We start from the raw sequence: 15,947 nt of genomic DNA on the forward strand, positions 1-15,947 counted from the left end.
TTGACCACAATTGAATCAACGGATCTTTATTTTGTACAGCTAATCCATTATTTGTCAGTCATACCTTGCAGTACAAATCTTCAGTCTCTTCATAAAGGCGAGAGTGGGCATGTTGCTATAGAAACTCCTCAGAGGAAAGTCCCTTGTAGGAAAGGAAACATTTCCTAATCTAATCAAATCCATTAAACAAATAAAATGAACAAATGATATTGCAGGAATTTCAGGTTGAAACTCTTATTCAGAAGTGATAGGTGGATATAGGTGAGGGAGACACAAGATACTACAGATGCCGGAATATTTTATCGAACAGAACTTAGTTAGATGCACACAATCTCTTGTCCAGAGTGTGGGAATCGAGGACCAGAGGACATGGGTTCAAGGTGAAGGGGAAAAGATTTAATAGAAATCAGACGGGTAACCGTTTCACACAAAGGGTGTGGGTGTATGGAGCAAGCTGCCAGAGGACGTAGTTGAGGCTGGGACTATCCCAAAGTTTAAGAAACAGTTAGACAGGTACATGGATAGGAAAAGTTTGGAGGGATATGGAGCAAACGCAGGGAGATGGGACTAGTGTTGCTGGGACATGTTGGTAGTTGTGGACCAGTTGGGCGGAAGGGCCTGTATCTGCACTGTATGACTCGAACAAGTAGTGATACGGTAACTTGGCGGGTCAGGCAGCTTCTGTGGAGAATATGGATAGGTGGCGTTTCACAGAGTGCTGGAGTAATTCAGAGGGTCAGGCAGCATCTGTCTGTGGAGACCATGGATAGGTGGCGTTTCACAGAGTGCTGGAGTAATTCAGAGGGTCAGGCAGCATCTGTGGAGAACATGGATTGGTGACGTTTATCAGAGTGCTGGAGTAACTCAGCGGGTCAGGAATCTCTGGGGAGAAAGAATTGGATTTTTTTTGGGCCTGAAACATCACCCATTCCTTCCAGCATTTTGTGACCACCTAAACAGTGCCAGCAGCCTGGAGGAGCGGGCAGGTGAAGGGGCGCTGGCCAGTGTGGACTCGCTGGTGCTCCAGCAGGTGGTCAAGGCGGGTGAAGCCTTTACCACAGGACGGGCAGGGGAAGGGACGCTCACCGCTGTGGGCACACTGGTGCTGCCACAGGCTGGACATGCGGGTGAAACCCTCGCCACATTCAGCGCACTCAAAGGGTCTCTCTCTGGTGTGTATCCGCTGGTTCTCCCGCAGCCCCCGTGCTCTCTTGAAATTCTTGCCGCAGTGGGAGCTGATGCTCGCCGACGTGAGCCCGCCGGTGCTGCCGCAACCCCCGCGAGCTGTCAAACGACTCACCGCAGTACGGGCAGTCGTAGGGCTGGCCACTGGTGTGCACGCGCTGGTGAGACAAGGCTTGGGAGGCCATGGAAAAACGCTCTCCACCCACCGGGCTGGGGAAGGGGCGGTCGCTGTTGTGCACCCGCTGGTGGGACAGCTGATTGGTGGAGCAGATGAAACCCTTGCCGCAGTCGCTGCAGGTGTAGGGGCGCTCGCCGGTGTGTGTGCGCTGGTGGGACAGCAGGCTGCTGGACTGTGTGAAGCCCTTGCTGCACTGGGTGCAAATGAAGGGGCGCTCACCAGTGTGGGTGCGCTGGTGGGACAGCAGGCTGCTGGACTGTGTGAAGCCCTTGCTGCACTGGGTGCAAATGAAGGGGCGCTCACCAGTGTGGGTGCGCTGGTGGGACAGCAGGCTGCTGGACTGTGTGAAGCCCTTGCTGCACTGTGTGCAAATGAAGGGGCGCTCCCCGGTGTGGGTGCGCTGGTGGGACACCAGGTTGCTGGAATGGGTGAAGCCCTTGCCACAGTCACTGCAGATGTAGGGCCGCTCCCCGGTATGCATGCGCCTGTGCACCTTCAGGTGCTTGCACGACTTGAAGCCTTTGCCGCAGTCGGAGCAGGAGAAGGGCCGCTCGCTGCTGTGCACCTGCTGGTGCTCCCGCAGCCTCCACAACCGGGCAAAGCTCTTGCCACAGGTGGAGCAGCCATGGGGCTTATCGCCCATGTGTACCCACCGGTGCTCCTGGAGCCCCGCCAACTGGGCAAAGCTCTTCCCGCAGGTGGAGCAGCCATGGGGCTTCTCGCCCGTGTGCACTCGCCGGTGTATCTTCAGATACTGCGCCGTATTGAAGCGCTTGCCGCAGTGAGAGCATTCAAAGGGGCGTTCTCCCGTGTGCACCTGTTGGTGCACCTGCAGCACCGACACACTGGTAAAGCTCTTGCCGCAGGTGAAGCAACCATAGGGCTTCTCGCCCGAGTGCACGCGCTGGTGCAGCTGCAGCGCCGACAACTGGGCAAAGCTCTTGCCGCAGGTGGAGCACCCATAGGGCTTCTCGCCCGTGTGCACTCGCTGGTGTATCTTCAATTCCTGTGCCGTCTTGAAGCTCTTGCCGCAGTTGGAGCATTCATAGGGGCGTTCCCCCGTGTGCACCCGCCGATGCACCTGCAGCGCCGACAATTGGGTAAAGGTCTTGCCGCAGTCGGAGCAGTCAAAGGGGCGTTCTCCCGTGTGCACCCGCCGGTGGATCTCTAGATGGCTCGGGGACTGCCGGGCCTTGCCACATACATCACATTCATAACGCTTCTCCTTGTTGTGCCCTGTCATGTGGTCCTCCATTGAAGCTCAGCCCCTCGAAGCTCAGCCCGCACACGGAGCAGATGGGGGGTGGGGCTTATCGGCACCCTGGCCGCCCTCAATGGCCGCTCACATCTCCGTCTCTCCGTCCACAGCAACAGCTCCTAAACCCTGCAGGAGGGGAACACAGAGGGTCAACAAGCTGGCAAACAGGAAATTTCTAACGCGTGACTGGTGCTTGAAGGGGGGAAAGCGGGGGATGGGGAGAGGACAGGGGGGCGGGGAGGTGACTGGGGAGATACGAGGGGGAGGAAGGAGGGGAGAGGTGGTGAGGAGGCAAGGGGGGGGGAGTGGGGAAGGGGGATGAGGACGGTGGAAGTGGGGGGAGGGGGGAAGGGAGAGAGGTTATGAAGGGTGAGCAGGGGGGAGAGGGAGTTGAGGGAGGGGGGAGGGGGAGTGGGAGTGAGGGGGGGAGGGGCAGAAGGGAGGGGGGGGGGAAGCAAGTGGGAGAAGGGGGGGGGGGGGCTGCACGACCAGCGCACTGACGTCACTGCCAATCCGAGGGGGACTTCCTGCCACGCACCCTGCCATTGCGCAGTCACATGGGGGGTGGCATGCATCATGGAAAGAAGGTCACACAGTGCTGGAGTCACTTAGGGGGTTGGGCAGCTTCTGTGGAAAGAGGGAATGCGTGACGTTTCGGGTCGAGACCCTTCTTTAGTCTGATGGGAAGTACAGAGATAAGGAAGTGTAAGGAGTGAAAACAGGGCAAAGAGAATGGAGTTCAAGGAAAATGTAGAATAGAACATTGTTAGTTGGGAGAAGGTAACAGGCAAAAGGTGCAGGACTAGGCCATTCAGCCCTTCGAGCCAGCACCAACATTCAATATGGTCAAGTATCCCGTTCCTGCGTTTTCCCCATATCACTTGATTCCGTCACCTTTTGAGCTAAATCTAACTTGAAAATCTAGTCTTGAAACCATCCAGTGAATAACCATATAAACATATAACAATGACAGCACGGAAACAGGCCATATCGGCCCTTCAATTCCGTGTCGAACACTTATTTTCCTCTAGTCCCATCTGCACTCAGACCATAACCCTCCATTCCTTTCCCGTCCATATACCTATCCATTTTATTTTTAAATTATAAAAACGAACCTGCCTCCACCACCTTCACTGGAAGCTCATTCCACACAGCTACCACTCTCTGAGTAAAGAAGTTCCCCCTCATGTTACCCCTAAACTTCTGTCCCTTAATTCTCAAGCCATGTCCTCTTGTTTGAATCTTCCCTACTCTCAATGGAAAAAGCTTATCCACGTCAACTCTGTCTATCCCTCTCATCATTATAAAGATCTCTATGAAGTCCCCCCTTACCCTTCTGTGCTCCAAAGAATAAAGACCTAACTTGTTCAACCTATCTCTGTCACTTAGTTGCTGAAACCCAGGCAACATTCTAGTAAATCTCCTGTGTACTTTCTCTATTTTGTTGACATCCTTCCTATAATTGGGCGACCAAAATTGTACACCATACTCCAGAATTGGCCTCACCAATGCCTTGTACAATTTTAACATTACACGCCAACTTCTATACTTAAAGCTCTGATTTATAAAGGCCAGCACACCAAAAGCTTTCTTTACCACCCTATCTACATGAGATTCGACCTTCAGGGAACTATGCAGTTATTCCTAGATCCTTCTGTTCAACTACATTCTTCAATTTGCTACCTTTTACCATGTACGTCCTGACAAGATGTGGCACCTCACACTTATCAGGATTAAACTCCGTCTGCATCTTTCAGCCCATGCTTCCAAATGGCCTAAATCTCGCTATAGACTTTGAAAATCTACTTCATTTTCCACAACCCCACCTATCTTAGTATCATCCGCATACTTATTAATCCAATTTACCACACCATCATCCAGATCATTGATGTACATGACAAACAACAATGGACCCAACACAGATCCCTGAGGCACCCCACTAGTCACCGGCCTCCAACCTGACAAACAGCCATCCACCATTACTCTCTGACACCTCCCATCCAGGCACTGTTGAATCCATCATGCTACTCCACCATTAATACCCAACAATTGAATCTTCTTAACCAACCTTCCAAGAAGAACCTTGTCAAAGGCATTACTGAAGTCCATATAGACAACATCCACTGCTTTACCCTTGCCAATTTCCCGAGTAACCTCTTCAAAAAATTCAAGATTAGTCAAACATGGCCTTCCAGGCACAAACCCATGTTGACTGTTCCTAATCAGACCCTGTTTATCCAGATGCTTATATATATTATCTCTAAGTATCCTTTCCATTAATTTGTCCACCACTGATGTCAAACTAACAGGTCTATAATTGCTAGGTTTACTCTTAGAACCCTTTTTAAACAATGGAACAACATGCGCAGTATGCCAATCCTCCTGCACTATTCCCGTTTCTAATGACATTTGAAATATTTCTGTCATAGCCCCTGCTATTTCTACACTAACCTCCCTCAATGTCCGAGGGAATATCCTGCCAGGTCCTGGAGACTTATCCATTTTCATATTTTTCAAAAGTGTTCGTACTTCCTCTTCTTTGAATCTCATAGTTTCCATAGCTACTCTACTTGTTTCCCTTACCTCACAAAATTCAATATCCTTCGCCTTGGTGAATACCGAATAAAGTAAATTGTTCAATATCTCCCCCATCTCTTTTGGCTCTGCAGATAGCTGTCCACTCTGACTCTCCAACGGACCAAATTTATCCATCGTTATCCTTTTGCTATTAATATAGCTGTCGAAACGCTTTGGATTACTTTCACCTTACTTGCCAAAGCAACCTCATATCTTCTTTTAGATTTTCTAGTTTCTTTCTTAATATTCATTTTACATTCTTTATACTCCTCATGCTGCCTATAATTATTGTAGATCTCTCTTTTTCCGAACCTAGTGTCCAATTTCCCTGGCTCATTCCATGGCTTGAAAACCATGGCTCGTTCCAATTTTTACTGTTTCCTTTCAACCGAACAAGGACATAAAGATTCTGTACTGTTAAAATTTCACCTTTAAATGTCCTCCATTTCTCTTCTACATCTTTCCCATAAAACAAAAAGTCCCAATTCACTCCTTTTAAATCCTTTCGCATCTCTTCAACATTCTCCAATCAAAAATCTCAACCTTTGGTCCAGTTCTGACCCTCTCCATAATTATATGGAAACTATTGGTATTATGATCACTGGACCCGAAGTGCTCCGCAACATATACCTCCACCACCTGACCTGTCTCATTTCCTAACAGGAGGTCCAACATTGTCCCTTCTCTAGTAGGTACCTCTATGTATTGCTGCAAAAAACTATCCTGCACACATTTTACAAATTCCGAACCATCCAGCCCTTTTACAGAATGTGTTTCCCAGTCCATGTGTGGAAAATTGAAATCTCCCACTACCTTGTGCTTACTACTAATATCTGCTATCTCCTTGCATATTTGCTCTTCCAATTCTCGCTCCCCATTAGTGGTCCATAATACACCCCTACAAGTGTTGCTACACCTTTCCCATTTCTCAGTTCCACCCAAAAAGCGTCCCTCGATGAGCCCTCTAATCTATCCTGCCAAAGCACTGCTGTAACAAGCAATGCAACACCTCCACCTCTTGCCCCTCCAATTCTATCACACCCGAAGCTTCAAAATTGTGGAATATTTAGTTTCCAATCACAGCTCTCCTGCAACCATGTTTCACTGATCACCACAACATCATACTTCCAGGTGTCAATCTAGGCTCTAAGCTCATCCATCTTTCTTACAATGCTCCTTGCATTAAAATATACACATTTAAGAAACCCACCACCTCTTATTCTCTGTTTTATTATCTTTTTCTTCTTTCTCCCCTACATATTGGGTCTTAGTACTTCCCTTCACTGCCTCCTGCCTCACACATTGTCTACTAGCTTTCTCTATTTGAGTCCCTCCCCCGAATAAGCGAGTTTGGTATTCTGACTGCGCATGCCCAGGTCATAGGTCACTCGCTATAAACATTATCGGCGGCTGTGCTGCTGTGTGGGTGCAGGTCTGCGTTTTGCCCGTGGTTGGGCCCGGGTCTCCGGCACTGCGGGCGCTGTTGAGTTGCTGCTGGACCTGCCCCGTCCCCTCCCAGGTGTCCCGTCCCTGTCCGGGAGTCTCCGGAGGTGTCCGGTGGTGGCCCCGGGCTTGCAGCCGGCGTGAGGAGTTGAAGTCACTAGCTCCAGCTCGGCTCTGCCTGTCCCACCGGGTTGGTCGACAGCCCTGGACCGGTGGGGCGCCGGCCCTGAGCGGTGGTGGCCCTGGTCTTGCAGCCAGCATTGGGGGGGGAGGGGTCTCGATGTGAAACGTCACCCATTCCTTTTCTCCGGGGATGCTGCCTGTCCCGCTGAGTTGCTGCAGCATTTTGTTTGATGGCTGGTGCTCGGCTTTCACCAGCACCCGGGGGAGTTGGCCGGCGGCCTCTGGGTGGGGCGGCTAGTGCGGCTGGCGGTCCCCGGCTCGTCGGGGAATGGGATCCTCGGGGGTTGGAGCGGGGTTGGGCTGGAGTTGGCGCTTCTTCTCCGCGCTGGCTGTGGGCCTAGGGCCGCCACTGCTCCAGGCCGGTGTCCCGTCGGTCCTGGGTCGCCACATACATCTCCGGCCGCCCCCCGGGCGTGGATGGGATACTCGGAGGGACCGGGACGGTCCAGTGCCGGTTCGGCAGCGCTTGTGGTGCTGGGGACCCGGGTTTGATCCTGGCTGCGGATGAGGTGCGGGTCTGTGTGCGCGCAGCAGCGCAGCTGCCGAGAATGTCTCTCCCCATCACCCTCTCGCATCTGCCCCCTCTCTCTCTGATGAAGCCGAATTTTAGTTAAAAATATAAGAAGATATTAAATTGGCTTCTGGGCTAGCTTACAGCTTATATGTAGTGTCAAATTAGGCTTGCCTCAGGTTGCGGTGTGTGTGAGATAATAAATCCTATAACATTGTCTCCCAAGTGAGGAAGTGACAGAGAGGAAGAGAGACATAGTTACATCTTTGAAGTAAGATGCCATAAACCAAATGACCAATGTTTATGGGGGAGGAGGCAATAAAGGAAGAGAGAAATAGCTAGTCACATCTTTGTAAACAAATGGCCTATGTTTATGAGGGACCAAGTGACAGAGAGGAAGCAGCGAAAAGAGCTAGGGTGATCTCTTTGGAGATAAAATGACCTAAAGCAAATGGCCAATGTTTTTAGTATATCTTGTACCATGTAAACAAAAGGCCTTTGATGTGATGCATTCTGTGGAAACCTTTTCCTGTACCTCTGACCATGACTAATGTCTGTGGAATGTGCTAAGGGGACAAAAAAACCCTATTTAAGGCAATGTAATTCTGTTGTTCAGAGAAGGTGGACGGAGGACGGTCAAGTGTCTGCATTGGTCACTTGACTGGAATTCTCCCTCCCTTCCATCGGCCGATGTTAAGTAAAGTTTTGAACTGGTCTACCAAACAGTTTGTGTGGTGTCTGTTTATTAAGAAGCGAACCTGGTTTAGTAGTTATAAAAGTAACTTTTTAATTGCCGTTTTTTTGGCAGGCCTCGCTGGGACCACACTAATGGCTGACTGTGCAAGAGGTTGCAGAGGTTGCTGGGATTGGAAGGGAGATAACTGAGCTCTATCGGCCCCCTTGTAAGACCGACTCCCTCGAAACTCCCGGGAACGTCTGTGATCCTTCACCAGACATTGAATTGGTTCCCTGCCGAGGTTCTTAGAATCAGACACAGGTAAGACCAGTTGGGCTTTATATGTTTTTTTTAAAGAAGGGATTGTGTATGTATTTTTAAAATGGAATTGTGTATATTTTTAAGAAGGACTTGAGCGGTTTCTCTTTCTCTTTTTCTCTCTCTGTCTATCTCTCTTTGTTTTCTTTTTCTCTCTCTACTAAGGGCTCATCAGCCTCATTGAGATATCCGTGATTTGTCGGGTTGAGATACGGGGTTGAGGTGTGCGTTTGGCTTATTGAGACATCCGAAGAGTTGTCGGATTGAGAAATAAGTGGCGTTGTATATTAAAGGGTAAGAAGTCTGCCAGGTTGAGAAACGGGGGTCCCGGTTAGCGGGTCTGCTTCGTTGAGACACCTGGGGCTTATTTTAAGGTATAAGACGTCTGCCAGGTTGAGAAACGGGGGTCTTGGTTAGCGAGTCGGCCTCGTTGTTTTTGACACTTGGGTCGTATATTAGAGTTAAAAAGTCAGCCAAATTGTGAAACTGGGGTCTCGAGTAGCGAGTTGGCCTGGTTGATATATTTGGAACAGTTCGGAATTAAAAAGTCAGCCAAATTGAGAAACTGGGGTCTCATTTATTGGGTCGGCCTGGTTGATATATTTGGAACGATTCGGAATTAAGAAGTCTGTTTTTCTCTCTCTCTCTTTTTTTTTTCTATCTATCTATGGGGAATGCTCTGGATACCAGTCCAATATATGTGTTATTTGAATCCTAAGTATAATAAGAAATTTAGAATGTTAAGTTACAAGTTGACCAAACGGTTAGGGGATGATGCCTGGCCAGTAGGGGGCACATGGAATGTTGAGACAATTAAAAAAGCAGAGGTGTTGATATGGGAAAGGAAGACAGGAAAGAAATGGAAGAAAGGAATTAAAACATGGAAAGCAGGAACAGAGGAGAAGCATGAGGAGAGGAGAGTTCGAAGTTGGATGGATACTGCATGTAAACAGGGGATAGAGTTAAGAAACAAGGATAGCACTAGGAAAGGATGGAAAGTATTGCAACTAGAATGCCAGTGGGCAGAGGAACAAGAGAAAATAATTAAAAGACAGACAGGAGGTGAGAAACAGGTGATGGTTCGTAAAAAATAAACCCAGTACTGGTAAATCCTCTGGAGGAGACTTCATGTCTGGCACGACAACCCTATTTGGTAATGAAGATGAGGCGTTAGATAATCTTGGGAGATGTCCACCAGTAGCAATGGCATCTTTACCTGTGACAGTTCCGTCAGTAATACCCCTATACCTTGAAGTTCTGACCTTACAAAGCTCCCCAGGATTGGGAGCAGGGGAATCCCTTTCTGTGCGTAATTTGTTTAAGGCATTGATGCTACCAGAGCAGCTGATCATTATTAAATGTACTGCACACACTGGTGCTGGGGACCCTATAGCAAAAGGCAATGAGTCGCTGATAGTGTATCCAAACAGTGCAGCCTGTACATCCAAATGCATAGTGACAGCAGCTAAACAGATGCTAGCAAATAGAACGGTCCTGCCAAACATGAGGGAGGTATGTACATCACAGAGGGACGCCTCTTGTATATAAAAATAACTATGGAAACAAGAGGGCTGTACCATTGATACAGCACACCCCGCTTGGACAAGTTGGTGTATACGATACATTTTTACCCGTCTTACCCATGCTGGTAAGGAGGGAATGCTAGGATAACAAAGGAAATGTGGTGGCAGGCCTCTGAATGTAAAATTTGCAAATGAAGTAATCCAGGCAAACCAATTAAGATACTCAGGGGTGACGCCAATGCCATCACGATCGTTTGAATGCATACAGATTAGTTATAAAAAGTAACTTTTTCATCTCTCTGTTACACCTCGCTCTCCCGCTAACTGGCAATCCCGCTCCTCAGATTAAATATATTTTTACACATAAATTATGAATAGGAATAGAAAATTAAGGAAGAGGCGGAGACAGTAGGTTGTGGGTGAGCTGGGAAGGGGAGGAGAAGGAGCGAGAAAGCAATGACTACCTGAAATTGGAGAAGTCAATGTTCATACCACTGGGTGTAAACTGCCCAAGCGAAATATGAGGTGCTGCTCTAATTTACAATGGGACTCATTCTGGCCATGGAGGAGGTCCAGGACAGAAAGGTCGGATTCGGAATGGGAGGGGGAGTTGAAGTGCTGGGCCCCTGGGAGATCAGGTTGGTTGTGCGAACCAATCGGAGGTATTGAGCGAAGCGATCATCAAACCTACCCTTGGTCTCACCGATATAGAGCAGCTGACACCTATAATGCAGTAGATGAGGTTGGAGTGAGGAAATATTATACAAATAGAACCGCTTGGATAGTGACTTTTATATAAGCTAGGTAATTTGCAAAAGAAAAGCTTAAAGTTTTCCTGAACCGAAATAAAGTGCAAACAGACACATACACACAGGCAAAGATGAATCAAAACATGGAGGCCTGAACCAGAACCTGCTTAGCTTAGGTTATTGTTTGGGGCAATTATAGCACTGGAGGAAATTGTATTTGATATAGCTTTGTGTTGAAGATTGGGTAGCTGAATAAGGGGCCTCTTCTTAGGCTATCTGCTCTGTCTCTGTGGCACATTTTTGAGCTCTGAATGTGACATAAAGGTGAAGAGTTATGGCTTGTTTTGCTAGGTTTGAGAGAATTCAAGGCTGCGAGATGATAGACTGCAGTTAGCTTTGGCTGTAGACAATTATAATGTGTGATAAGGAATAAGATGTAAGTGAAAGAATAGTTGCTTTGAGAAATAATTAGATTGAGGGAGTAGTTTATAGAAGTTTGAAGCAGATGGAATTCTGACGTAATGGTCTGAGATGTAGTCTCTTGTGTTATGAGATTTGTTTAAGGCATTCAGTTATGAGAGCCTGGTACATGAGATTGGAAATCCTACTTCCCGATAACAGGAAAGGCACCAAACTCATATTAAGTAAATTGACAGATTTACGACCCATGTATCTTTGGATGGAAGATGGAAATGTGCGTTTTGAACTTAGAAACTGTAATTCAGCAAACTTATATAATTAATGTTTTAAAGACATAGGTATTGGTATTTCAAAATGTGTAAAATTATAATAACACCAATTATGAAATGTATTGGCTTAATAGAAAGGTACACTTTAGACATAGAAATTGTTTAGATTTATAGAAATATATTTTCTCTTGGTATAGACAGTGTGTATGACTTGTGTGATCATTGTGTTATATATGTATCTTGTATTTTGAGGAATGGTCAATCATAAGAGCCTACTGGGGTTTTGCTGTGTTGAAATAAAATAATTCTAAAACAGTTATAAAGCACAGGCAAACAAAGGCTGTAATGAGGCCAGGGAAGGGGGATCATGTGACTGATGTTGTAAATCACCAGAAGGACTCAGATGATTGGTTACTAGCTTGTCATACCCTCTGTATCTAAAATGTCTAATACCTATATAAATGCCATGAGTTTGTATCAAAGTTACTCCTCTCTGGACCCGCCCCAGAGCATCAGCTCTGTGTTAGAAGGTTCAAGAGACTAGTCTCAGCTGAATAAAGAATTGATTTTAACAGCAACAAGTGTTTGAGTCAAGTTGACTTTAGATTGAAAGAACACAGTTTAACAGGAGGAGGTGCAGGTGAACCTCTGCCGCACCTGGAAAGACTGCTTGGGACCTTGGATGGAGTCAAGAGGGAGGTAAAGCGACAAGTGTAGCATTTCCTGCGGTTGCAAGGGAAAGCACCAGGGGAGGGCGGCGTGAAGGGACAAATTGACCAGGGAGTTACGGAGGGAGCGGTCTCTGCGGAAAGCCGAAAGAGGAGGATATGGGAAAATGTGGCCAGTGGTGTGTTCCTTTTGGAGGTGGCGAAAATGTCAGAGTATTATCTGTGGTATGTGACGGCTGGTGGGGTTGAAGGTGAGAACAAGAGGGGCTCTGCCCTTGTTACGTGTGGGGAGATGGGGAATGAGAGCAGAGCTACGGGATCCAATAGCGGAGACCCTGTTGAGAGCCTCATCTATAGTCAGAGAGAGGAACCCACTTTCCCTAAAGAATGAGGACATCTCCGATGCCCTGGGTGCAGATGTGGCGACAGGAATTGGGAGTAGGGGATAGAGTCCTTACAGGAAGCAGGCTGGAAGAAGTGTATTGCAGATAGACATGGGAGTCAGTGGGTTTGTAGTAGATGTCAGAAACCCATGTAGATGTCGGAAAGTCATGACCCCCAGATAGCCATGGGAGTCATTGGTTTGTAATAGAGAATTCTGAGGCAGAGAATTCCACAAATTTACAACTCTCTGTGTGAAAACATTTTTCTTCGTCTCAGTCCTAAATGGCCTACCCCTTATTCTTATACGGTGACCACTGGTTGTGGGTTCCACCAACATCGAGGACATGTTTTCTGCATCTTCCCTTCGCAATCCTTTAATAATTTTATATGTTTCTACAAGATTCCCTCTCTTCCGTTTAAATTCCAGCAATACAAGCCCAGTCGACCCATTTTTGCATTACATGTCAGTCCCGCCACCCCGGGAATTAACCTGTTTAAGAAAGACCAGCAGATGCTGGAAAAATCCAAGGTAGACAAAAATGCTGGAGAAATTCAGCTGGTGAGGCTGCAACTAGGGAGCGAAGGAATTCCTTCGTTCCATAGATGCTGCCTCACCCGCTGATTTTCTCCAGCATTATGTACACCTGTGGAAATTAACCTGGTGAACCTACGCTGCACTCCCTCAATAGCAAGAATTACCTTCCTCAATTAGAAGACCAAAATTACACACAATACTCCAGGTGCGGCCTCACCAGGGCCGTGTACAACTGCAGTAGGACCTCCTAAACTCAAATCCTCTCACAATGAAAGCCAACATGCCATCAGCTTTCTTTACTGCCTGCTGTACCTGCACGTATACTTTCAGTGACTGATGTACTGGGACACCCAGTTCTCGTTGCACCTCCCCTTTTCCTAATATTGGCTCATTACCGTTCCGTGTACCAAGATACGGGTGTCAGTACTATGGGGAGAAGGCAGGAGAATGGGGTTAGGAGGGAAAGATAGATCAGCCATGCTTGAATGGCGGAGCAGACACGATGTTCCGAATGGCCTGATTCTGCTGCTATCACTTTCGACTTTAGGCAGGGAGAAACATAGAAACATAGAAACATAGAAATTAGGTGCAGGAGTAGGCCATTTGGCCCTTCGAGCCTGCACCGCCATTCAATATGATCATGGCTGATCATCCAACTCAGGATCCCGTACCTGCCTTCTCTCCATACCCCCTGATCCCCTTAGCCACAAGGGCCACATCTAACTCCCTCTTAAATATAGCCCATGAACTGGCCTCAACTACCCTCTGTGGCAGAGAGTTCCAGAGATTCACCGCTCTCTGTGTGAAAAAAGTTCTTCTCATCTCGGTTTTAAAGGATTTCCCCCTTATCCTTAAGCTGTCACCCCTTGTCCTGGACTTCCCCAACATCGGGAACAATCTTCCTGCATCTAGCCTGTCCAACCCCTTAAGAATTTTGTACGTTTCTATAAGATCCCCTCTCAATCTCCTAAATTCTAGAGAGTATAAACCAAGTCTATCCAGTCTTTCTTCATAAGACAGTCCTGACATCCCAGGAATCAGTCTGGTGAACCTTCTCTGCACTCCCTCTATGGCAATAATATCCTTCCTCAGATTTGGAGACCAAAACTGTACGCAATACTCCAGGTGTGGTCTCACCAAGACCCTGTACAACTGCAGTAGAACCTCCCTGCTCCTATACTCAAATCCTTTTGCAATGAAAGCTAACAAACCATTCGCTTTCTTTACTGCCTGCTGCACCTGCATGCCTACCTTCAATGACTGGTGTACCATGACACCCAGGTCTCGCTGCATCTCCCCCTTTCCCAATCGGCCACCATTTAGATAATAGTCTACTTTCCCGTTTTTGCCACCAAAATGGATAACCTCACATTTATCCACATTATACTGCATCTGCCAAACATTTGCCCACTCACCCAGCCTATCCAAGTCACCCTGCAGTCTCCTAGCATCCTCCTCAGAGCTAACACTGCCCCCCAGCTTAGTGTCATCCGCAAACTTGGAGATATTGCCTTCAATTCCCTCATCCAGATCATTAATATATATTGTAAATAGCTGGGGTCCCAGTACTGAGCCTTGCGGTACCCCACTAGTCACTGTGATCGCGTGTTGTCTTTCTGCTGACTGGTTAGCAACAACAACAAAGCTTTTCACTGAACCTCGGTACACGTGACAGTAAACTAAACTCAACCCTCCCGCCGCCAGGTGGCGCTGGAGAGCGAGGGACAAACACGGTGCGTCACGGACTCCCGCCGCCAGGGGGCGCTGCACTCGGAGGACCAGAGACGCTGCACTCGGAGGACCAGAGACGCTGCACTCGGAGGACCAGAGGGCGCCCAGTCCTCCTCTCCTTCCTCACTCACTCACACCCCCCCCCCGCCCGCACGCATCGGGCTCCGGCTCCTCGGGTCGCCGGCCGCAGGATGGCGCTGGGGAAGGGAGGGAGGGAGGAGCGGGTGGTGAAGGGACGCGGGGCCGAGCGGCGGCGGCGGCGGCGGCGGCTGTTCCCACCTGAGCTCCCGGCGCTGAGCGGGGCCTCCCTCCTCCCGTCGTTCGCGGCGACGCATCGTCCCGCCTCACGTGACCGACGACCAGGTCCCGCCCCCTCACACTGACGGGCAGCGCCAGCGGCCAATGGGAGACAGTCCCGCCCCCTCACACTGACGGGCAGCGCCAGCGGCCAATGGGAGACAGTCCCGCCCCCTCATAACCACGACCAATCGGAGCCGCGTTCTATTGGTGGATCCGTAGCCCCGCCCCTCTGCCAATCGGAGCCGCCTCCTCACACATGACCCTGTTTGATATTCAGTTGCAGCCTCGTCTCTGTCATTGTTGCTGCTGGCGGCTCATCACAGGCGTGTAGACTGTCGGCTCAGGGGGGTGTGCTGCCGCCCTCTGGACTTCCCCTGAAGTCTACATGAGGCTCCTTGTTCTTCTTGGAGTTAAGGGCAGTTGTTTGTCAGCGCACCATGCTGCTAGTGTCTGGACGTCCTCACCTGTAGGCGCCCTCATCGTTGTTGCTGATGAGTCCAATCACCGTTGTATCATTTCACATAATACATATTTTATTAAATGTATCCATCATGTATCAATTCACATTTAACATTTCATACATTTTCACCTTATATATCATTTACATTATTTCATTAATATAAACCATTCATATTATAAATTTCATATTAATATCTTAACATATTATTTATATAATTCATAATACAGCTTATTTTAATAATTCATATTTAATAATACACATTATATTTTATTAATATTATCATTATAGTCATATTATTTAATCATTATACATGTTTTCCAAATTCTTTATATCATCACATTATCATTTTTATCAAGGTCAAGTTTAATTCATTGTTTGTTTCCTATACACACAGACCTTCCAATTCATATATTCATATTTATTTATTTCTTTATTAATATTTTATCATTAATCTTCATTCATATATTCTATAATTCTATTAAAATCAAGCTATTTACAATAATAATATATTTCATCATCAATTTATAATCAATTCATTCATACATATACCATTATTAATCATTTATCATCATCATTATT

General features: G+C 47.7%; 1 protein-coding gene across 1 annotated transcript; it reads right to left on the reverse strand.

Annotated features, from left to right (window-relative positions):
* On the reverse strand, positions 1–14,989 carry LOC129694886 (zinc finger protein 271-like). Its single transcript, XM_055631640.1, has 2 exons — positions 14,888–14,989; positions 1–2,747 (listed from the first exon to the last, which is right to left on the reverse strand). Exon 2 carries the CDS (start codon positions 2,616–2,618, stop codon positions 1,155–1,157), a length of 1,464 nt encoding a protein of 487 aa, XP_055487615.1. The 5' UTR covers positions 2,619–2,747; positions 14,888–14,989; the 3' UTR covers positions 1–1,154.
* Between the last annotated feature and the right edge of the window lie 958 nt (positions 14,990–15,947).

Source organism: Leucoraja erinacea, unplaced genomic scaffold (genome assembly GCF_028641065.1).
Source record: "Leucoraja erinacea ecotype New England unplaced genomic scaffold, Leri_hhj_1 Leri_847S, whole genome shotgun sequence".
NCBI classification, from domain to species: Eukaryota; Metazoa; Chordata; class Chondrichthyes; order Rajiformes; family Rajidae; genus Leucoraja; species Leucoraja erinaceus.